Below are 24,754 nucleotides of genomic sequence, written 5' to 3'. Positions count from 1 at the left end.
TATAAATCAGATTCTACCATATTTGGCTATATTCCATATAGACGTATCGGCTTTTCAAAGGCCTTGGTTTCATAAACCAGACATTTATAAGCAAATTTAGCTGACATTTTAGTTAGTGAGTAGTGTAAAGCCTCAACAAAATCGGGTAATAAATGAGTCTTAAAAGAGTTCAATATCTAAATTCGGAGATCGATGTATATCAGCTATATCCAAATATGATTCGTTCTGCATAATTTTCGAGGAGGATTAATTTGAGAAAAATCGGGTAATAAATACGCTATTTATGGGGGAAAGACCTTCAATCGGGAAATCAGTATATATGGAGTCTATATACCGAACAATGATCCGACGTAAACAAATGATCAGACACGAATTTCGAAGGACTGAACACATCTCAATATATGCGATTTTTATAGGCCTGAGATTTCAAATCGGTAGATCGGTCTATATTTGGTTTATATTGGGGGTATAATAAAATATTGACCGATTTCAATCATATTTGACACAGACGTCGAGGACCTTAACACATAGGATTTTAAGCCATATTTCAGCCAAATCAGGTAAAAAATGTGGCTTGTACGGGTCTATGTCCATAGTAGATCCCGCCCCCTCTTTTCAGCCTAACCATGGGTCTTAGATCCTAAATCTTGAAATAGGTCTATGTTGGGGCTATATAAAGCTACAAACCGATCTGGGCAATTTTCGAAACCGATGATAAAACTGATCTCAACTATAATCATTGTCCCAAATTTCCACCAAATCGGTTGAAAAATAGAGCTTTTATGAGCCTAAGACCCAAAATCGGGATATGGGGACTATATCAAGACATAATCCGAAATAGCTAATCTCCAAACCTAACTTGCCTTCATGTTTAAAGCATCTAGCGACATTTCAACAGACAAAAAGACAGACAAACGGAAAGGGGACCAACATCGTCTTAGATTTTCATGAGGTACAATATATAAATACTTTATAAGATCGAAAATATATGTTTTGATATGTTGCAAACGTATTGACAAAAATGTAGAATGTCAGCCGGGCCGAGTCTTATATACCCTCCACCATGGATCGCATTTGTCGAGTTCTATGTGCGGTATCTCTTTATAGCCAAACAAAGAGTATTGAATAAGAACTGTTATGCTATTGGAGCTATATCAAGTAATAGTCCGAGTCGTACCATAAATGAATGCTGAACATTGTTTGGACCGATTTGGCCCATTAACAATCCCAACCGACCAACACTAATAATAAAATGATTGTGCAAAATTTCAAGCGGCTAACTCTACTCTCTACTCTACTCTACTCTACTCTTTACTTTTTTTGTGTCCATAAGCAGGTTAAGTTCGAAGATGGGCTATATCGGACTATATCTTGATATAGCCCCCATATAGACCGATCCGCCGATTTAAGGTTTTGGGCTCATAAAAGCCCGATTTTTCTGAAATTTGGGATAGTGAGTTCTGTTAGCCCCTTCGACATACTTGTTCAATTTGGTCCAAATTTCGATAAAGCTACCATATAGACTGATTTTTCGATTTAAGATCTTGGGCCCATAAAAGACGTATTTATTGTCCGATTTCGCTAAAAATTTGGGACAGTCAGTTGTGTTAGGCCGGTCGACATCCATCTTCAATTTGGCCCAGATCGGTCCAGATTTGGATATAGCTGCCATATAGGCCGATCTCTAGATTTAAGGTTTTGGGCCCATAAAAGGCGCACTTATTGTCCGATGTCGCCGAAATTTGGGAAAATTAGTTGTGTTAGGCCAGTCGACATCCATCTTCAATTTGGCCCAGATTGGTCCAGATTTGGATATATCTGCCATATAGACCGTTCTCCCGATTTAAGGTCTTGGACCCATAAAAGGCGCATTTATTGTCAGATTTCGCCAGAATTTGGGACAGTGAGTAAAGTTTAGCCCCTCGACATACTTCTGCAATATGGCACAGATCGATTCAGATTTGGATATAGCTGCCATATAGGCCGATCTCTCGATTTAAGGTTTTGGGCCCATAAAAGGCGCACTTATTGTCTGATGTCGCCGAAATTTGAGACAGTGGGTTTTGTTAGGCCCTTCGACATCCTACTTCATTTTGGATAAGACCGATCCAGATTTGAATATAGCTGTTATTTAGACCGATCTCCGATTTAAAGTTTTGGGCCATTAATGGCGCATTTTGCGGGTTGTACGATTTTGCGAAATCTCGGACAGTGTGTTGTGTTTGGACCTTCGACATCCGTCTGCAATGTGGCTCAGATCGGTTCAGATTTGGATAAAGCTGCCATTTAGACCGATCTCTCGATTTTACGTCTTGGACTAATAAAAGGCGCATTTATTTTCCGATTTCGCCAAAAATTGAGACAGTGAGTTGTGTTGGGCCAGTCGACATGCTTCTTCAATTTGGCCCAGATCGGTCCAAATTTTTTTATAGCTGCCATATAGACCGACCACTTTATTTAATGTCTTTGGCCCAAAAAAGGCGTATTTTTTGTCCGCTTTCGTCGAAATTTGGGACAGTGAGTTGCGTTAGGCTCTTCGACAACTTCCTGCAATTTGGCCCACATCGGTCCAAGTTTGGATATATATGCTTTATAAACTGATTTCTCGACATAAGGTTGTTGGCCTATAAAAAACGCAATTATTGTCCGCTTTCCCCGAAGTTTTCGACAGTGAATTGTGTTAGGCTTTTCGACATCCGTGTCGTATATGGTTCAGATCGCTCTATATTTGGATATGGCTAGCAAAAAGACCAATATTTTGTTCTTCAAAATTGAACAATGCGTTGTACTTTTTAGACCCCTCAATATCCGTATCGAATGTAGTCAAAATCGGACCATATTTCGATAAAGCTGATATGGGGGCATAGATTATGCATTTTTCACCGGATTGTGGCAAAAAGTGGTTTACGTATATACACAAGGTGGTGCGTATCCAAAGTTCGTGCCGGCCGAACTTTTCGCCTTTTTACTTGTTTATATTTTCATTTAATCTTTGATTCCAATTTGGTTTGTGACTGTCTAGAAGATACGACTATGACATATATTTCTAAAGCTTTATTGAAAAAATTCTTTTAATTTTGCTTTCTTTTTCTTGGAATCTTTTTCAACCTTACAAAGAAAACTAAACTTGGCACTTTGTAGTCTGGGTAAAGACACGTTTTAACTGGGAGTAGTCATGACAGTATTCATTTCATTGAAATCCTTACAGACCTTTTTGGGATTTAAATGAAAATATTTTCATTTCCTATTGTAATTTGAGTTATTTTGAAAACCTTTGAAGAGATAAAGGGACACGTGTTTTCTCTTAATTTTTAATTTTTGTTTTGAAGTTAAAGTTCATAAAATGTGTTCTTGGAATGAATGACGAAATGCAGGATCAAAAGAAAATGTTAGATTCTACCAATAGAATGATAGTAAAATAAATCATCGAAGAGCTACAATGTTCAAGAGCTAAAATGTTTAATGTCATCCTTACCCACATCGACGAGCAGACTTTAAAAATTTAAGGAACAAGTCTTATAAGGTGCTAGCGTTTAAAACTTTAGAGCAAGTTTTATTCATAAGAAATCACCCAACACATTTAATACTGATTTCTTTCTTTGATGTGAACTTTTTTTAATTGCAAATTGATTAAATGGCCTTTCTTCCTCTTTCTTTTTGCCTTTTTTTCCATTTTTTGTCTTTCAAATTGTTTGCTGCTGTGAATGCATTCATGCGTTGGGAACATGACACAATATACAACAATTACTACACTTGTGCTCCCCTGACATAAATCTCTCCAATTAAAATGCACCAAATGTACATGGATGCCACTTGCAACAACCTCTCTGCCTCGAATTGCCAACAATCAACCAAATTAACTGTTATTTGTTGAAATATCGAAATCAATGATACCTGCCACCTCGTACCTGGCATGCCAATTGTGTTTGTCCGAACCACCCACCCACTCACTCACAGGAGCTGATGGTGGCAATGGAGTGGCCATTGTCTCCTCGCTGCGACCCTTTGACAGAGAACAACAGAAAGCCTACCTCATACCCATCGAAATCAAAGACAATGGCTCACCTGCCATGACAGGCACTTCAACGCTGACGGTCGTTATAGGTGATGTCAACGATAACAAAATGCTGCCCGGCAGCAAAGAGGTGCTCGTCTACAATTACCAGGGCCAATCGCATGATACACCCATTGGGCGGGTGTATGTACACGACTTGGATGACTGGGATGTGGTGGACAAGAAATACTACTGGGAACAGCAGGAGCATCAGCGTTTTAAACTGGACACTGATACGGGCATTGTTTCCATGAAGGCGGGCACGCGGCGGGGTCGCTACAATCTGCGCTTTAAAGTGTACGACCGCGAACAAGGTCAAGTTGATGTGCCTGCGAATATGACAGTCACAGTGCGTGATATCACCCATGAGGCAGTGCAACAGGCTGGTTCCATGCGGCTGCAGGGCATCAGCGACGAGGAGTTTGTCAGGACTTGGGATTTCAAACAGCACAAACAGGTGCGTTCAAAACTGGAGCGATTCCGCGATAAATTAGCCGAGCTGTTGTATACCGAGCGTGACATGGTGGATGTGTTCAGTGTGCAGACCAAAGAGGATGGGGTCACCGATGTTCATTTTGCAGCACGACCCGCCAATCAGCAGCCCAACTTCAAGGCAGTTCGTCTTAATGGTGTAGTGCTCATGCAGCGTGAAGAAATCGAAAAGGAACTGGGCCTCAACATCACCATGGTGGGCATAGATGAGTGTCTGCAGGAGCAAAAGAAATGTCCGGGTTCCTGTTCCAATCGCGTGGAGATCAACAAATTGCCACACACGGTGAATGTGAATAAAACGTCCTTGGTGGGGGTGCGCCTGGACATAACAGCCGAATGCATTTGCAAGGCCCGCAATTTCAGCAAAGACATCTCCTGCCGCTCCATAAGCTGCTTTAATGGTGGCCGTTGTGTGGACACTCGCAACGGCCCCAAGTGTGTGGCCTGTCCCATCGGCTATAATGGCCCCAGATGCCAGCAGAACACCAGAAGTTTTAAAGGCAATGGCTGGGCCTGGTATCCCCCGCTGCAATTGTGTGAGGAGTCGCATCTGAGCTTTGAGTTCATTACCAAAGAAGGCGATGGCTTGATTTTGTACAACGGGCCTATTGTGCCACCCAAAACGGAGGGCGAGGTGCTAAGCGACTTCATAGCCATTGAACTGGAACAAGGCTACCCCAGGCTCTTAATAGATTTCGGCTCTGGCACCTTGGAATTGAGGGTGAAAACCAAAAAGACCTTGGACGATGGCGTTTGGCATCGCCTCGATTTGTTTTGGGACTCCGAAAATGTGCGCATGGTGGTGGATTTCTGCCGCTCGGCGGATGTCTTCGAAATGGAGGACGGCTCACCGCCGGAATTTGATGATAACTCCTGCCAGGCTCGTGGGGCCATACCTCCCTTTAATGAGGCCTTGAATTTAAATACCCCGCTGCAGCTGGGTGGCCTATACCGACAGCACTTCGATCAATCACTGTTCCGCTGGCAATATGCCTTTACCTCCAAGGGCTTCGATGGCTGCATACGCAATGTCATACACAATTCAGAGCACTATGATTTGGCTTTTCCCGCCCTGGCACGCAACAGTTATCCCGGCTGCCCGCAAACAGATGAGGTATGCCTGAAGACCGATCACACGTCCCGTTGTTGGGAGCAAGGCAATTGTGTGGCCAGCCTGGTGCAGGCCAAGTGTCATTGTCGGCCCGGTTGGACAGGGCCCATGTGCAACATACCCACCATTCCCACCACCTTCAAGCAGCAGAGTTATGTTAAATTCGCCCTATCCTTTGAACCGGATCGCTTCACCACCCAATTGCAGCTGCGTTTTCGTACTCGAGAATCGAATGGCGAAATATTTCGAGTCTCCGATCAACATCAACGCGAATATGCCATACTCGAACTGAGCCAAGGGCGTTTACAATTTCGCTACAATTTGAATTCGCTAAAGGCCGAGGAACATCATCTGGCCCTCACCTCTATAGCCGTCAACGATGGCCAATGGCATGTGGTTAAGGTGAGCCGTTACGGTTCGGCTGCCCTTATGGAGCTGGATGGGGGCGAAGGTCGTCGCTACAATGAGACATTTAATTATGTGGGCCATCAGTGGCTGTCCATTGATAAGCAGGAGGGCGTCTATGCCGGTGGCAAGGCTGAATACACGGGCATAAAAACTTTTGAAGTTTTAGGCGATTTTCAACGTAGCTGTCTTGATGATATCAGGTAAGTGGATTTGAACGAAAGGAAACCAAAAGATTTATGATGACAATTTCTCTTGCAAAAAATGAAAGTCGTCGTAATTTTGCTACACAACAGATACTGAGTGAGTGTGAGTGTAAAGGTGAACAGTGTTTGTGTTGCTGTAGAGAATGGGTGCTAGTAGTGTGGTGTTCAAGGGTAAATAAGTATGTACACTGAGAGAACAAATGGTTTGAAAGATTACACGAGTTTAAGGGGAAAAGGTGGGCCACCATTAAGGTGAGTTGCCATCCACTATGATTATTGTCTTGTCATATTATTCATTTATCATGGTGGTTGGCAACGCAAAGTACCGATTTGAACTATTCTTAACACAGTTGTTGGAAGTCATAACAAAACGCGTCGTGCAAAATTTCAGCCAAATCGGATAGGAATTGCGCACTCTAGACGCCCAAGAAGTCCAAACCCCAGATAGGTTTATATGACAGCTACATCAGGTAATGGACCGATTTCAACCGATTTCAGCACAGTTGTTGAAAGTCATAATGAAACATCTCATGCAAAATTTCAGCCAAATCTGATAAGAAGAAGATCGATTTATATGGCAGCAGTATTAAAACATGGGCCAATGTAGCCCATTTACAATCCCAACCGACCTACACTAATAAGAAGTATTTGTGCAGAATTTCAAAGCGGCTAGCTTTACTCCTTCGAAAGTTAGCGTGCTTTCGTCAGCCAGACGGACGGACGGACAGACGGACGGACAGACGGACGGACAGACGGACGGACAGACGGACGGACAGACGGACGGACAGACGGACGGACAGACGGACGGACAGACGGACGGACCGACAGACGGACGGACAGACGGGCGGACAGACGGACGGACAGACGGACGGACAGACGGACAGACAGACGGACGGACAGACGGACGGACAGACGGACGGACAGACGGACGGACAGACGGACGGACAGACGGACGGACAGACGGACGGACAGACGGACGGACAGACGGACGGACAGACGGACGGACAGACGGACGGACAGACGGACGGACAGACGGACGGACAGACGGACGGACAGACGGACGGACAGACGGACGGACAGACGGACGGACAGACGGACGGACAGACGGACGGACAGACGGACGGACAGAGGGACGGACAGACGGACGGACGGAGAGACGGACGGACAGACGGACGGACAGACGGACGGACAGACGGACGGACAGACAGACAGACGGACAGACGGACGGACAGACGGACGGACGTGGCTAGATCGATTTAAAATGTCATGACATTCTAGAATGTATATACTTTATGGGAACTTAGACGAATTTTTCGAAGAGTTACAAACAGAATGAAGAAATTAGTATAACCTCATTCTATGGTGGAGGGTATAAAACTGCAAATTTGTCTGCGAACATTCCATGAAAAGACAGGGGCAAAGCTTTCACATATCAAGGTGTGCTGTCCGATTCAAGTTTAAGCTCAATGATAAGGAGCCTCCTTTATATAGCCGAGTTCGAACGGCGTGTCGCATTGCGACACCTCTTTGTGGAGAAGCTTTTACATGGCTGCCATACCAAACGGTATAGCACCTCACAAATGTCGCCAGCATTAGGAGGGGATAACCACCGCTGAAAACTTTTTCTAATATTCTTGCCAGGATTCGAACCCAGGCATTCAGCGTCATTGGTGGACAGGCTAACCTCTGGACTACGGAGTCCTCCAGTCCCTTACGGTGGCATAAAGTCCACAAAATCCTGAGCATCGTATACGGCCCTTTCCCAAGACTTTTTTCGCGGCCATCACGGTATGTCGCATTCTCAGAGACACACCCATATCGAATATTTCGAAGTAAACCTACAATCCTGTACTCAATTCCATCTTGTTTCCATTAGTGAAGAGTGTGGAGTCATCTTCTTCAAACACATCATAGGTTTCCCAATCATGTAACTGGGAAAGCGCCAAAATCCTACTCAAGACCCTAACTGGAATCTGTGTCAGTGGTAGGTGCTCTGATGTTTTGTCCAAAAGACAATTAGTCTCAGTCCAAATCCGAGTTTCCGGGTTTGAACGAAAAAATCCAGATTTTGATTCAGGTTATTGCAGTGATAGAAATCTCTGTCTGAAAGACTGTAGAGTCGATTTCATATTCAACTGTGTGCATCTTAACATTAATACAATGCCAGCGCATCCCATTATATTCAACTTTTCTAACTTCATTGTTCGATTCGAAGCTTTCTATCTACAGCCAGGTCTCAAAATCGCTCCATAGATCCAATACATCATCTTCGGTTTCACTTCCCACCCAATAGCCATGTCCTTCCGTACGTCTATTGAAAACATTCTACAGCTTTAAAAATTAAGATATTGTGATGAAACTGTGCACAGATTTTTTCCTTCACAGGTTAAGTTCGAAGATTTTCCTTCACAGTTTAAGTATGGAACTTTAACTTTATATAGCCCATATTGGCTGATCTTCCGATTTAATGTCATAGGTCAACAAAACGCCCGATTTCGCTGAAATTTGAGGCAGCAAGTTATGTTCAGACCCTTGACATCCAAATCGAGTATGATTCAGATCCATCCAAACCGAGTGTGGTTCACATTCCCTATTGGCAAATTTATTGCCAGTTTTCGGTGAAAGTTTCCTTAGCTAATGTATATATCTTAAATCGATAGACCGGTATCTATGGTCAAGATCGGGCAACTCGCTGTGCAAAATTTCAGCGAAATTAGGCAATAATTTCGTATTTTATAGCAAAAAATTTAATTCGGGAGTTTTTGCCCTATGCTCGGAGGCCACCTATGATGCCTATGATGTTGAACACCTGGGTTCGAATCCTGGCGAGACCATCAGAAAAAATTTTCAGCGGTGGCTTTCTCCTCCTAATGCTGGGAACATTTATGAGGTAATATGTCATGTAAAACTTCTCTCCAAAGAGATGTCGCACTGCGGCACGCCGTTTGTACTCGGCTATAAAAAAAGGCCCCTTATCATTGAGCTTACCACTTGAAATGGACTGCACTCATTGATAGGTGAGAAGTTGGCCCCTGTTCCTTAGTGGAATGTACATGGGCATTTGCATTTGCAGTTGACCGATCTTGACCATATATGCCGTTCTATCGATTTAAGATCTTGTGCCCAAAAAATTTATAATTTTCAACCCGATTTCGCTGAAATTTTGCACAGTGAGTTGTCCAAGAACCCTTGACATCTGTACAGTATATGGTTCGATGTGGACCATAGTTGCCATATTTGCTGTTCTCCAAATTTTGGGTCTTGGGCCCATAATAGACGCAATTATTGCCTGATTTCACTGAAAGTTAGCACACCGAGTTGTGTTGTAACCCTCAATGTTCTACCTGATTATGGTCAAGATCGGGCTATATTTTGGCAAAGGTGCTTTACATACTAATCTCTCTATTCAAGATCTTGGGAATATAATGTTTTACCCGATTTTGCTGAAATTTTGCTTAGCGATTTTGTTGGATCCCTCCACATTCGTACCGATTTTGGTTCTGATCGCGCAAAATTTCTATGTAGCTGGTACGAGCTGAATGGCATTTTATACAAGGGATTCGAGGCAGTGAAATTTGTATACCCAACACCATCACTGTGGTACAGGGTATTATAAGTTTGTGCATTTATTTGCACCGCTTAGAAGAAGAAGACCCATTGATAAGTATACCGATCGACTCAGAAAAACTTTCTGATTCGATTTAGCCATGCCCGTCTGTCCGTCTGTGAGTCCATGTATTTTTGTAATCAAAGTGCAGGTTGTATTTGTTGTCCACTCATCACGCAATTTTGCACTTGTCACTTTTTTGGTTTTGGTAAAAATTGATTCAGATTTAGATATTGCTGCCATATATGTATATGTATCGACCGATTTGCACTTCAATGGTCGTAGTAGCTATAATTATCTACCGATCTGCACAACATTTGGAACGGACTGTTTTGTTACTGATCTTAACGTATCTGCAAGATTTCATAAAAATCGATTCAGATTTAGATATAGCTCCCATATATATGTATCGCCCGATTTGCACTTAAATAGTCATAGTAGCGGAATGGAATCCAATCTCAATCCCGCTCTGCCCACTACGACCCCAATCACGCTCCAGCCATGCTCCGATCCGGTCCGCTCCGAATCCATGCTTCCCTGTAACACTTCCAAATATTGAAGTTTATTATTCTTGATCTTCATGACATTATTAGTCGATCTAGCCACGTCCGCGCGTCTGTGAAAAGCATGCTGATTTTCGAAGGAGTAAAGCTAGGAGCTTCAAATTTTGTACATATACTTCCTATTAGTGTAAGTCAGTCGAGATTTAAAATGGGCCATATCGGCCCATGTTTCGATATAGCTGCCATATTAGCCGATCGAGTGATTTGACATATTGAGCTTCTAGAGGGAGCAATTCTTATCGGATTTGGCCAACATGACCACATATCGTTTCGACATGACTTCCAACAAATGCAAATTTTGCCCATAAACATTCCACTAAGGAACAGGGGCAAACTTCTCACATATCAATGAGTTTAGTCCGATTCAAGTTTAAGCTCAATGATAAGGGGCCTCCTTTTTATAGCCGAGTCCGAACGGTGTGCCTCAGTACGACACCTCTTTGAAGAGAAGTTTTACAGCATTAGGAGGGGAAAACCACAGCTGAAAATTTCTTCTGATGGTCTCGCCAGGATTCAAACACAGGCGTTCAGCGTCATAGGCGGACATGATAACCTCTGCCCTACAGTGGCCTCCCAACCTCCAACAATTGTGCCAAAAATTATTAACACTAAAGTTTTCTGGTGTTGGTCCCTCCCTTTACCTTCAAGTCCATCATTTTTATACCCACCACCATAAAATGGGGTATACTTATCTAGTTATTCCGTTTGTAACACCTCGAAATATTGATCTGCGACCCCATAAAGAACATATATTCTGGATCGTCTCGACACTCTGAGCCGAACTAGCCATGTCCGTCCATCCGTGTGTCGAAATCACGATAGCGGTTGAACGCGTAAAGTTTGCCGTTTGAAATTTTGCACTGTTTCTTCTTATTAATGATGGTCGTCGAAGATTGCAAATCGGATATATCGGTTCAGCTTTTGATTCAGCCCCAAAATAAACCGATCCATCCTATGAAGATGAAATTTTTAATAAAGACTTGTATTATGACTTTCACCATCCGTGCCAAATATGATCTGAATCGGTCTTTAAACAGATATAGCCCCCATATTAACCGATCACTGGATTTGACTTCTTCAGCACTTAGGAGCCCAAATTTTCCACTGATATGACTGAAATTTGGCCCAAAACCCTATGTTATGTCTTTTAATATCATTGTAAAGTTTTATCCGTATCGGTCAATATGGTGACATAGGCCCCTCTATGTACCCACATTTCAAAATGACTTCTTGAGACCAAAATAATTCAAATACAAGCTCAGGGTACATTTTTAGTGGAATCCATGGTGGTGGGTTTCCACGATTCGGCTCGGTATAATGAGTTAAAACAGTGATAGTCTGTGGTTATCTCCTTACTAATGCTGGCTACATTGTTGGGTATCCTGCAGGATGCCGTTCGGTCTCGGCAGAAAAAAGGAAGCCCCTTATCATTGATCTTAAACTTTAATCGGGCTGCACTCATTGATATGTGAGAAGTATTCCCTGTTCCTTAATGGGAACGGGGAAATTTAGTTAATAACTTAATTAATACCGGACTTACCAAGGGATTCTTGCACTTTATATTCTTCTCGCCGACAATGCCAACGATGAGATCTTCCCTAGAGGCATCTCCTGTGGGTATTGCGAAATCTTGATCGTCGAAATCACACTACTTGCCTGGAAAATGTTGTTTAGTAGTTCTCCTTCTTCTGGTTGCTCTCGGCATATGTTCAGTCCTGCCTCTTCAGAATACAACCAAGCAAAAATGAAATATTTTGCTTTTGGTTACTTTTTCGTTGCTCTTTTTTAAGAGTGTATGCAAGCTTATACTACGTAATAACTGCCACAACATGATATCTTCTTTATCTCATATAAGACATGTTACAGCTCTAATGAAAACTGAATGTATTGAAGTGAGTATGTGTCTGTTAAACGTGTCAGTCTCCCAGCATTTCAGCTTTATGTCTATGTAAGTAGTAGCAGTAGCAGGTATAAGACCGCAATGGCAATGTCCATGTGTTTGTATAGGTGTGTTCGGTGTCTTTCATTTAAAGAGCATCCCGTCAAAAGTTTAGTTACTGGCTGGTTGGTTGGTTCTTTGGTTTATTTTTTCCTCTAAATGTCATTGTTAATCTTTTTCATTCTTATCAAACGGCACAGTTAACGTCTCCATATGAGTTGTTAAGAAGCTGATGTTGATGCTGCTGCTGATGCTGCTGTACTGGGTCCTTCATGGTTACATCGATAAGGTTATCAAAGGCAAAACTGTTGTTGGACTAAAACCTAAGGACACACAAATGAATGGATGGACGGATGGGTGGACGCAGGGACAAACAAACGGTTGTTGGTCTCACAAAGTGTTCTAATTTTGGTATTTATAAGTCATCCATTTAATGTCAAAGGTTCATTAGAGACTTCCGGACAGGGTTTTGGGGGGTTGCAGATACCATACCTTCCTTGCCATTCAATGGGTTCGTATGCTTGTAATTAAAATTTATGTATTCTGGCCCTAGTCCAAAGGCTACACCACCATACACCTAGTTTCTCAGTGGGGTAGTAGCAGGTGTTGCTTGGATAGGACGGAGCTAACCACATTTTTATGTGAAAGCATGGTGAGGTATCATGGCAACCCCCCACAACATAGTTGAGTTGTTAAAGCCAAAAAATGACACAACCACATTTGACAGCACAGCAGCCAGTTCGAGAGAGTGACTAGCTAACTTTTTGGCTTGTTAGTCCGTTGGCTTAATAACCTTGGCACATAATTCATTTGCTTGGGATGAATTGTTTTGACAAAACATAAACGACAGTACATAAAGAAATTTTCCCATGGTATTTAATGGGCCAGGCTTTCAGTTCATTGACATGTCAAAATAAATCACATGTATTTATCAAAGTGACTAACTGTGTAAAACCGACAGAGAGAGAGAGAGAGAGAGAGAGCGAGAAGAGAAGACAGGGAGCGAAAGACAATGATGTCAATGGTATGTCAAACACGTATAGCAAAACAATTTAATTTATGAATTGTTGGAAAAAATTTAATACGAAACAAGTAAAAATGCATTAAGTTCGGCCGCGCCGAACTTTGGATACCCACCCCCTCGGGTGTATATGTGAAACCCTTTTCACCACAATCTGGTGAAAATTGGGTAATTAAAGCAACCAAATTCGGCACGGACATTGAGTGGTCTAATATATATGACACTATTCAATTTTGTAGAACAAAATATTGGTCTTGTTAGCAGATATATCCAATTATAAACCGATCTGAACCATATTAAGGTCGGATATCGTGAGGCTCAGAAAAACTCACTGTTCCAAATTTCAACGAAATCGGGTTATAAATAGACAGACCCTTTTTCGGCAGATCGGTCTATATGGCAGCTATATCTAAATATAGTCCGATTCAAACCAAATTTAGGTCGGATGTTTCGAGGCTTAAAACTGCGCTTTATTCCAAAATTCAGCGAAATCGGGTAAAAAATAGAGCTTTTATGGCATTCAGACCTCTTATCGGGGGATTGGTCTATATGACAGCTATATCTAAATATAGTCCGATCTGAACCAAATTTGTGTCAGATGTCGGGAGGCTTAAAATAACCAACTGTTGCAAATTTCAGCGAAATCGGGTAATAAATAAAGCTTTTAAGGACTTCAGACCCCTTATCGGGAGATCGGTCTATATGGCTGCTATATCTAAATATGACCCGATCAAATCTATATTTATGTCAGATATCGGGAGGCTTAAAATAACCCACTGTTGCAAGTTTCAGCGAAATCGGGTAATAAATAAAGCTTTTATGGGCTTCAGTCCCCTTATCAGCAGATCGGTCTATATGACAGCTATATCAGGTTCTATACCGATTTACGCAATATTTAGCACAGTTATTTGAAGTCATAACAAAACACCTCATGCAAAATTTCAGCCAAATCTGATGAGAATTCCGCGCTCTATTGGCTCCAGAATTTAAGATCCAAGATCGGTTTATATGACAGCTATACCAGATTATGAACCAATTTGAATCATACTTAGCACAGTTATTGGAAGTGCTACCAAAACACTACGTGCAAAATTTCAGTTAAATCGGATGAGAATTGCGCCCTCTAGAGGCTCAAGAAGTCAAGACCCAAGATCGGTTTATATGGCAGCTATATCTAAACTTGGACCGACGTAAACCATACTTAGCGTAGTTGTTGGAAGTGATACCAAAACACTACGTGCAAAACTTCAATAAAATCGGATAAGAATTGCGCCCTCTAGAGGCTCAAGAAGCCAAGACCCAAAATCGGTTTATATGGCAGCTATATCAAAACATGGACCGATATGGCCCATTTACAATCCCAACCGACCTAAATTAATAAAAAGTATTTGTGCAAAATTTGAAGTGGCAAGCTCTACTCCTTCGAAAGTTAGCGTGCTTTCGACAGACGGACTGACGGACAGATGGACGGATGGACGGACGGACAGACGGACGGACGGACGGACAGACGGACGGACATGGCTAGATCGACTTTGAATGACATGACGATCAAGAATATATATACTTTATGGGGTCTCAGACGCATATTTCGAGGTGTTACAAACAGGTGGAGGGTATAACAATTTTTCTCCTTTTTTTTTGGAAAAATTTAAGGACATACCATTTTTCAAGTATTAAAGACCATCATAAAATATTCATGCCCTTCAAGAGGGATATCCAAGGGGACAGAAATTGCAGCTCCATTTGAATCAAATCGACCATGACATTACCAACAAAGAAGATGGGTACTCGTGCTTGCAAACATAAGCCCTGCAAAGGATTCCGAGTTTTTTTCTTTTCCCTGTTTTTATAACTTCCATCATTAATCGTGCAGTGCAACATATGTTCACATAAAATAAACACCCTGCTACCATGGCCAAGCTACCATTTCTGCAGTTTGAAAAAAAAAGTTGTATACGGTTTTATGTAAATTAATGAATGTAGAGGATTTCACCCATTACAAGTGAATGGTAATGGGTGCCGCTGGAGAATGGTTAAGGATAATTGTAAAAGCAAATTATTGTAGACCGGTTATGTTATGGCTGGGCATTGAAAGATTTTCTTGTGTGTTCATTACAAAGAATTTAATCGTTAAAGCTCAACTGTTTTTTAGTTCCTATTACCACAACACTCCATGCGCCTGCAATTCAATTCAGGTTAGAGAGTGCGAGTACCAGAGCTAAATGTTGAGTGCTCTATTCACTTTTCTTTAGCCTTTGCACCATTCACTCTGTAAAATATTGAATCACTTTTTCTCTTTTTTTTTAATTTTTTCTTACATGTGGTTTTCAATATTCTTTCTTTGTTCTTTTGATGGTATTTTTTTAGACTCGATGGCAAACATTTACCATTACCACCCTCCATGAATGGCACTCAGTGGGGCCAAGCAACAATGGCGCGAAATTTAGAACGTAACTGCCCCTCAAATCGACCATGTTCGAATATTATCTGCCCGGATCCATTCGATTGCGTTGATTTGTGGAATGAATACGAATGCACGTAAGTATCATTAAGAACAGCCTTTGCTGTGTTATGTTTGCTATATGTTATGTATGTATGTGTATAACAAGTGCATACATGCAAGTATTTACATGCATACATACTATGTAGATTCTTTCGATTGCCTACATCGATTTTGTGGCCATAACCATGACTACAAGCTGCAGGGTGGTTGATGGTATACTCTTTAGAAAAGCAATTAGATTTGAAGTTAAGGCAAATTTAATTCAGTGAGTTGAAGAATAAGCAAAAATCAAAAGAATCTTCGTTCATTAGGTAAAATTTGTTTATTTCGTGGAAATAAGATCAACAAGTCAAAAGTTCATTAAGTTCGGCCGGGCCGAACTTTAGATACCCATCACCTCAAATATAAAAAATATTAACCAAATTTCGTCCAAATGCAATGAAAGATGCACCATATATTAGCACATACAAGCTTTATCGAAATATAATCCAAGCATGGATGTCGTGGGGCCTTACACAACCTTTTGTGCTACATTTCAGAAAAATCTAATATCCAGTGTGCATTTTATGAAAAAAAAAACAAGTAAAAAGGCGTTAAGTTCGGCATGGCCGAACTTTAGATACCCACCACCTCGGGTATATATGTAAACCACCTTTCACCAAAATCCATCGAAAATTGCATGCCTTATGTCCCATAGCAGTAATATCGAAATATGATCCGATTTGGACCAAATACTAATAAGTACAAGACATTGTTCAATTATGTATAACAAAATGTTGGTCCTTTTAGCTATATCTAAAAATAAACCGATCTGAACCATATACAATATGGATGTCGAAAAGCCTCACATAAGTCAATGTGTCAAATTTCAGTTAAATCGGATTATAAATGCGTCTTTTTTGGGGCCAAGACTTTAAATCGAGATCTCGGTCTATATGGCAGCTATATCCAAATCTTGATCGACCTGAGTGAAATTTAAAAAGGATGTCGAAGAGCTCAACACAACTCACTGTCCCAAATTGTGGTGACATCGGACAATAAATGCGCTTTTTCTGGCCCCAAAACCTAAAACCGAGAGATCGGTCTATATGGCAGCTATATCCAAATCTTGACCGATCTGTGCCATAATGCAGAACTATGTCAAGAGGTTTAACCTAACATAATGTCCCAAATTTCGGCGACATCGGACAATAAATACGCTTTTTATGGGCCTCAGACCCTAAATAGGAGGATCGCTCTATATGACAGCTATATCCAAAACTAGACCGATCTGAGCCAAATTGACAAAGGATGTCGAAGGGCCTAACACAACTCACTGTCCCAAATTTCAGCAAAATCGGATAATAAATGTGGCTTTTATGGGCCTAAGACCCTGAATCTGAGGATCGGTCTATATGGCAGCTATATCTAAATCTGAACCGATCTGGACCAAATTGACGAAGGATGTCGAGGGGCCTAACACAACTCACTGTCCCAAATTTCAGTAAAATTGGATAATAAATGTGGCTTTTATGGGCCTAAGACCCTAAATCGGAGGATCGGTCTATATGGCAGCTATATCCAAATCTGAACCGATCTGGACCAAAATGACGAAGGATGTCAGAGAGCTTAACACAACTCACTGTTCCAAATTTCAGCAAAATCGGATAATAAATGTGGCTTTTATTGGCCTAAGACCCTGAATCTGAGGATCGGTCTATATGGCAGCTATATCTAAATCTGAAGCGATCTGAGCCAAATTGACGAAGGATATTGAGAAGCCTAAAATAACTCACTGTCCCAAATTTCAGCAAAATCGGATAATAAATGTGGTTTTATGGACCAAAGATCCTAAATCTGCGGATCGGTCTATATGGGGGCTATATCAAGATATAGTCCGATTTAGCTCATCTTCGAACTTAACCTGCTTATGGATAAAAAAAGACTCTGTGGAAAATTTCAGCTCAATATCTCTATTTTTGAAGACTGTAGCGTGATTTCAACAGACAGACGGACAGACGGACGGACATGTCTAGATCGTCTTAGATTTTTACGCTGATCAAGAATATATATACTTTATAGGGCCGGAAATGGATATTTCGATGTGTTGCAAACGGAATGACAAAATGAATATACCCCCATCCTTCGGTGGTGGGTATAAAAATAAATCGGGAGATTAGTCCATATGGCAGCTACATCCAAATGTGGTCCGATGTGAACCATACTTAGCACGGATATCGATGAGCCGTACACAGCTCACTTTACAAAATTTCAGCGAAGTCAGGGTCCAAGACCATGAAACTGGAATTGGTTGATGCGTCATTTTCATCGCAGATGCTGAGGTATTGAATAAAAATCACTGTTCCAAATGGTATCAAAATCGGATCAAAAATATAAATCTTATGTGCCCAGGACAATTAATCCAAATACAGGCCCATATTGTCCGAACTGATCTATACTCGGCACGGACGTCGAAGGGCCTAACACAGCTTATTCTACAAAATTCCAGCGAAATCGGGTGAAAATTGCACATTTAATAGGCCCTAGAACTTAAATCGAGAGATCAGTCTTAATGGCAGCTACACCTGGTCTGAAAGGAGCAATAGGCTTTATAATTTGTTGATATGTTGTGTTGCTCAAAAAGTAATTGCGGATTTTTTAAAAGAAAGTAAATGCATTTTTAATAAAACTTAGAATGAACTTTAATCAAATATACTTTTTTACACTTTTTTTCTAAAGCAATCTAAAAGTAACAGCTGATAACTGACAGAAGAAAGAATGCAATAACAGAGTCATAAGCTGTGAAAAAATTCGTCAACGCCGACTATATGAACAAGTAAAAGCGTGCTAAGTTCGGCCGGGCCGAATCTTATATACCCTCCACCATGGATCGCATATGTCGAGTTCTTTTCCCGGCATCTCTTCTTAGGCAAAAAAAGGATATAAGAAAAGATTTGCTCTGCTATTAGAGCGATATCAAGATATGGTCCGGTTTGGACCACAATTAAATTATATGTTGGAGACCTGTGTAAAATGTCAGCCAATTCGAATAAGAATTGCGCCCTTTGTGGGCTCAAGATGTAAAATAGAGAGATCGATTTATATGGGAGCTGTATCGGGCTATGGACGGATTCAGACCATAATAAACACGTATGTTGATGGTCATGAAAGAATCCGTCGTACAAAATTTCAAGCAAATCGGATAACAATTGCGACCTCTAGAGGCTCAAGAAGTCAAGATCCCAGATCGGTTTATATGGCAGCTATATCAGGTTATGGAACGATTTGAACCATACTTGGCACAGTTGTTGGATATAATAACAAAATTTCATCCCAATCGGATGAGAATTGCGCACTCTAGAGGCTCAAGAAGTCAAGACCCAAGATCGATTTATATGGCAGCTATATCAGGTTATGGACCGATTTGAACCATACTTGGCACAGTTGTTGGATATAATAACAAAATTTCATCCCAATCGGATGAGAATTGCGCACTCTAGAGGCTCAAGAAGTCAAGACCCAAGATCGGTTTATATGACAGCTATATCAGGTTATGGACCGATTTGAACCATACTTGGCACAGTTGTTGGATGTCATAACAAAACACTTGGTGCAAAATTTCATTCCAATCGGATAAGAATTGCGCCCTCTAGAGGCTCAAGAAGTCAAGATCCAAGATCGGTTTATATGGCAGCTATATCAGATTATGGACCGATTTGAACCATACTTATCACAGTTGTTGGATGTCATAACAAAACACGTCGTGCAAAATTTCATCCCAATCGGATAAGAATTGCGCACTCTAGAGGCTCAAGAAGTCAAGACCCAAGATCGGTTTATATGGCAGCTATATCAAAACATGGACCGATTTGAACTATACTTGGCACAGTTGTTGGATATCATAACAAAACACTTGGTGCAAAATTTCATCCCAATCGGATAAGAATTGCGACCTCTAGAGGCTCAAGAAGTCAAGACCCAAGATCGGTTTATATGGCAGCTATATCAGGTTATGGACCGATTTAAACCATACTTGACACACTTGTTGGGTATCATAACAAAACACGTCGTGCAAAATTTCATTCTGATCGGGTAAGAATTGCGCACTCTAGAGGCTCAAGAAGTCAAGACCCAAGATCGGTTTATATGGCAGCTATATCAGGTTATGAACCGATTTGAACCATACTTGGCACAGTTGTTGGACATCATAGCAAAACACGTCGTGCAAAATTTCATTCCAATCGGATAAGAATTGCGCACTCTAGAGGCTCTAGAAGTCAAGACCCAAGATCGGTTTATATGGCAGCTATATCAAAACATGGACCGATATGGCCCATTTACAATACCAACCGACCTACACTAATAAGAAGTATTTGTGCAAAATTTCAAGCGGCTAGCTTTACTCCTTCGGAAGTTAGCGTGCTTTCGACAGACAGACGGACGGACGGACGGACGGACGGACGGACGGACAGACGGACGGACATGGCTAGATCGACATAAAATTTCACGACGATCAAGAATATATATACTTTATGGGGTCTCAGACGAATATTTCGAGTAGTTACAAACAGAATGACGAAATTAGTATACCCCCCATCTTATGGTGGAGGGTATAAAAATCCGCAATTACGTTTTGGGCAACCCAATATTTGGTCGAAATTGGAACAAATTTCCATATAACTGCCGTGGGACATAAGGTATACAATTTTCACCGGATTTTGATGAAAGGTGGTTTACATATACACCCGAGGTGGTGGGTATCCAAAGTTCGACCCGGCCGAACTTAACGCCTTTTTACTTGTTCTGTTTTTCTGCATCCTTTTTCATCTCAATTACAGTCTTTAGAAAATTAATTTAATAGTTTCAGTTGTTTTAATTTTTCCCCCATTCGCTTTTTCCGTTCTCTGATCGGTTACCATAACTTTCTTTGTTTCTTTCTCTATTAATGAAGGCATTTTTGTCTTGTAATCAATTGAAATGGCATTCGTTTTGCGTCCCTTCGTTTGATGCTTTGTGGTGGTGATGATGATGTGTGTGTGTGTGTGTTTCCCTCTTTTTATGAGTTGCTCCATCTTCATGGCATTTGTTTTCAATTCTTAGCATGGGAAAGGGAAAAGGGATGGTGCTTACAATGACTTGAGGGATTTTAAGTTTTTTAATGGCAACTGCAATTACAAAACCAAGTCAATGAAACGGAAATGGTGTTATACAAGTTGATTTTCTCTTTCTTCAACAAAATGATTTAATGAGTGATAAACTTACAGGATATTGTGGTATAAAAGGAAAGGGGGAAAAAATCAATGACGTTATTTTTATTTTTTTGTTAAAAAAACCTGAACATTATACAATCAAGTGATAAAAATTTCAATTTTTAATTAAGGCATAATAATTCCAAGAATGGAGCTGAAACTATGATACTTTAAACATGTATAAATTTCAGCAAGGGGTAGAATCTTTTGCCATATGCCTTTCATCTTAAAAAATGGAGCTTCCACTGAAAAAGAAATCCACAGAAATCATTAAAAATGTGTTCTTAGCTCTTCTAACACATTCTTCTAACGTCAATTTGCAAATTAAATTGTAGCCTAGAATTTCTTAATAAAAAATATGACAAAAAAAAAAAAACATTTTCCATCTTTATATTTATTCGCTTGTCGGTATAATGAAATAAATTCTAATTAACCACAACTTGGGATTAATTAGTGGCATCCAGGCACACTCACAAACACATAGTAATTACATTTTAATGCAAGGAAAACAACTTAAAATGACAGCCAACACATTAATAAGCAAAATTTGTAATTATAATAATTCTCAGATTTAGCTTTAGCATAAGTATGAACCCCAATTAATTGTGTGCTCGTACATTCTGACATTTCGAAGAAATGACTAAGCCAACCATGCGTTGTGGTTTTTCTTTGGGGAATTTCCAACCAATTCTGATATTGGTTGGAATTACTGAGAGTTCATAATTTTGTAGATTTATGCAGTAATTAGTACGGCGGTGTTATGCAGCGGATTTAATAATCCATGGATGGTTGATTTCTTTATAAATTTATGTGGGTACTAGCTGGCCCTGTGTGCTTCGCTACACCATCAAGGGGCTATTTAAAATTGAATGTCTCTTTAAATGTTATGCAGCTGGTGTCCAGGGCCATGGGTATGTGTGGTTTCAATACGTACTACAATATAAAAGTTTTAAAGTCCCACAAGACCCTGCTGGATCAGGCTTATTCTATTGGGTTGCCCAAAAAGTAATTGCGGATTTTTTAAAAGAAAATAAATGCATTTTTAATAAAACTTAGAATGAACTTTAATCAAATATACTTTTTTACACTTTTTTTCTAAAGCAAGCTAAAAGTAACAGCTGATAAGTGAAAGAAGAAAGAATGAAATTACAGAGTCACAAGCTGTGAAAAAATTTTTCAACGCCGACTATATGAAAAATCCGCAATAAATAAATAATTTTGGTAGTGTGATTCGTACTTTTGGGTAGCTGTTGGAGAATAGCAACAAGCCATTTTAAAATGAGTACACACTATAGACATGAAGTGAATGACACGCTTACAGCGGATACCAGCAATCGTTGTTGACTCTAACGACGCTCAATCACCAAAACATGAAATGGCATTTTATGATTCGTTGAGCAACTAAGTGTTTTTACTAATGAGCATAAAATGATTGCTAGTCATATTTTCCATTTTGAGCAATACTCACGAGGCTCACATGGATCGCAACTGAGTAGATAACACACACACACACACAGCTATCGTTCAAAATGAGCATTGACATTATTGTGTGTGCTTTGTTATGGTTTGGGTAAAAAAAAAACAGAAAAAACAAAGAGAATAATGTAATGCGTGCAGTTTTGCCACAACAGACCAAAATGTTCAAAAAACCTACAAAATCTTCAACTAGCCGACCACAATTTAAAATTTCTTAAAAATTTACTCTAAAGACAAAATTTTGATATTTTCTCTAAAACGAAAACATGTAGCTGACAATTTCCCAAAACGGCGACACTGAATACGTGTGTCTTGGCATCAGAACTACCTTGAAGGGCTGAACATTGCTGATCTATTCCTCTGCTTGTTTTGTTCTCTGGTAAAAACACAAATTTGCAAATTTTGCCCTTGAACATTCCACTAAGGAACATGGACAAACTTTTCGCATATCAAAGAGTGCAGTCCGATTCAAGTTTTTGAGCTCAATGGCCTCCCCTCAAATGGCCCCTCAAAGGGGCCTCCTTCTTATAGCCGAGTCCGAACGGCGTACCTCAGTGCGACACCTTTTTCGAGAGAAGTTTTACATGGCATAGTACCTCACAAATGTTGCCAGCATTAGAAAGGGGAAAACCACCGTTGAAAATTTATTTCTGATGGTCTCGCCAGGATTCGAACACAGGCGCTCAGCGTCATAGGCGGACATGCTAACCTCGGCGCTACGGTGGCCTCCTGAAGTTCTCTGGTAGCTATATCCAAATATAAACCGATCTAAACCATCTACTACACTGATGTCGAAAAGCCTAACATAAGTCACTGTGACAAATTTCAGCGAAATTGGATTATAAATGACCCTTTTTTTTGGGGCCAAGACTTTAAATCGAGTCATCGGTCAATATGGCAGCTATATCCAAATCTGATGCGATCTGCGCCAAATTGAAGTGGGATGTCAAAGGGCCTAACACAGCTCACTGTCCCAAATTTCGGCAACATCGGACAATAAATGCGTCCTTTTATGGGTCCAAGACCTAAAATCGAGATATAGGTCTATATGGCAGCTATATCCAAATATGGACCGATCTGGACTAAATTGCAGAAGAATGTCGAGCGGCCTAACACAACTCACTGTCCCAAATTTCAGCAAAGTCGGATAATATATGTTGCTTGTATGGGCCTAAGACCCTAAGTCGGAGGATCGGTCTATATGGCAGCTATATCTAAATCTGGACCGATCTGAGACAAAATAATGAAGGATATCGAAGGGCCCAATACAACTCACTGTCCTAAATTTCTGCGAAACCGGACAATAAATGCTCCTTATATGGGCCAAAAACCTTAAATCGAGAGATCGGTCTATATGGCAGCTATATCCAAATCTGAACCGATCAGGGCCAAATTGAAGAAAGATATCGAAGGGCCTAGCACAACTCACTGTCTCAAATTTCGGCGAAACCGGACAATAAATGCTTCTTATATGGGTCAAAAACCTTAAATCGGAGGATCGGTCTATATGGCAGCTATATCCAAATCTGAACCGATTAGGGCCAAATTGAAGAAAGATATCGAAGGGCCTTACACAACTCGCTGTCCCAAATTTCAGCAAAATCGGATAATAAATGTGGTTTTTTGGGCCTAAGACCCTAAATCGGAGGATCGGTCTATATGGCAGCTATATCCAAATCTGAACCGATCTAGGTCAAATTAATGAAGAATATCGAAGGGCCTAACACAACTTGCTGTCCCAAATTTCAGCAAAATCGGATACTAAATGTGGCTTTAATGGGCCTAAGACCCTAAATCGGCCGATCGGTCTATATGGTGGCTATATCAGGATACAATCCGATATAGCCCATCTTCGAACTTAACCTACTTATAGACAAAAGAAATGATATGTGCCATGTTCCAGTTTAATATCTCTATTTTTAAAGACTGTAGCGTGATTTCAACAGACAGACGGACGGACATGTCTAGATCGACTTTGATTTTTACGCTGATCATGAATATATACTTAATATGGAAAGAAATGGATATTTCGATGTGTTGCAAACGAAGTGATAAAATGAATATACCCCCATCCTTCGGTGGTGGGTATAAAAACAACTTTTAAGCGGTGGTTATCCCCTCCTAATGCTGTCGACGTTTGTGAGGTATT

At 40.7% G+C, this 24,754-nt stretch overlaps 1 protein-coding gene across 2 annotated transcripts in view; it reads left to right on the top strand.

The window, feature by feature from the left end:
- The window catches only part of LOC106084001 (putative neural-cadherin 2), a 607,508-nt gene that overhangs the window by 518,567 nt on the left and 64,187 nt on the right, over positions 1–24,754 (top strand). For both annotated transcript variants that reach the window (XM_059365812.1, XM_059365813.1), the window contains 2 exons: positions 3,958–6,265; positions 15,766–15,936. In XM_059365812.1, the coding sequence (XP_059221795.1) occupies positions 3,958–6,265; positions 15,766–15,936 (2,479 nt within the window). The remainder of the gene's footprint in view (positions 1–3,957; positions 6,266–15,765; positions 15,937–24,754) is intronic.

Source organism: Stomoxys calcitrans, chromosome 3 (assembly GCF_963082655.1).
Source record: "Stomoxys calcitrans chromosome 3, idStoCalc2.1, whole genome shotgun sequence".
Classification (NCBI taxonomy): Eukaryota; Metazoa; Arthropoda; class Insecta; order Diptera; family Muscidae; genus Stomoxys; species Stomoxys calcitrans.
The sequence above is the reverse complement of the archived record's forward strand: the minus strand, read 5'-3'. Positions and strand labels throughout refer to the sequence as shown.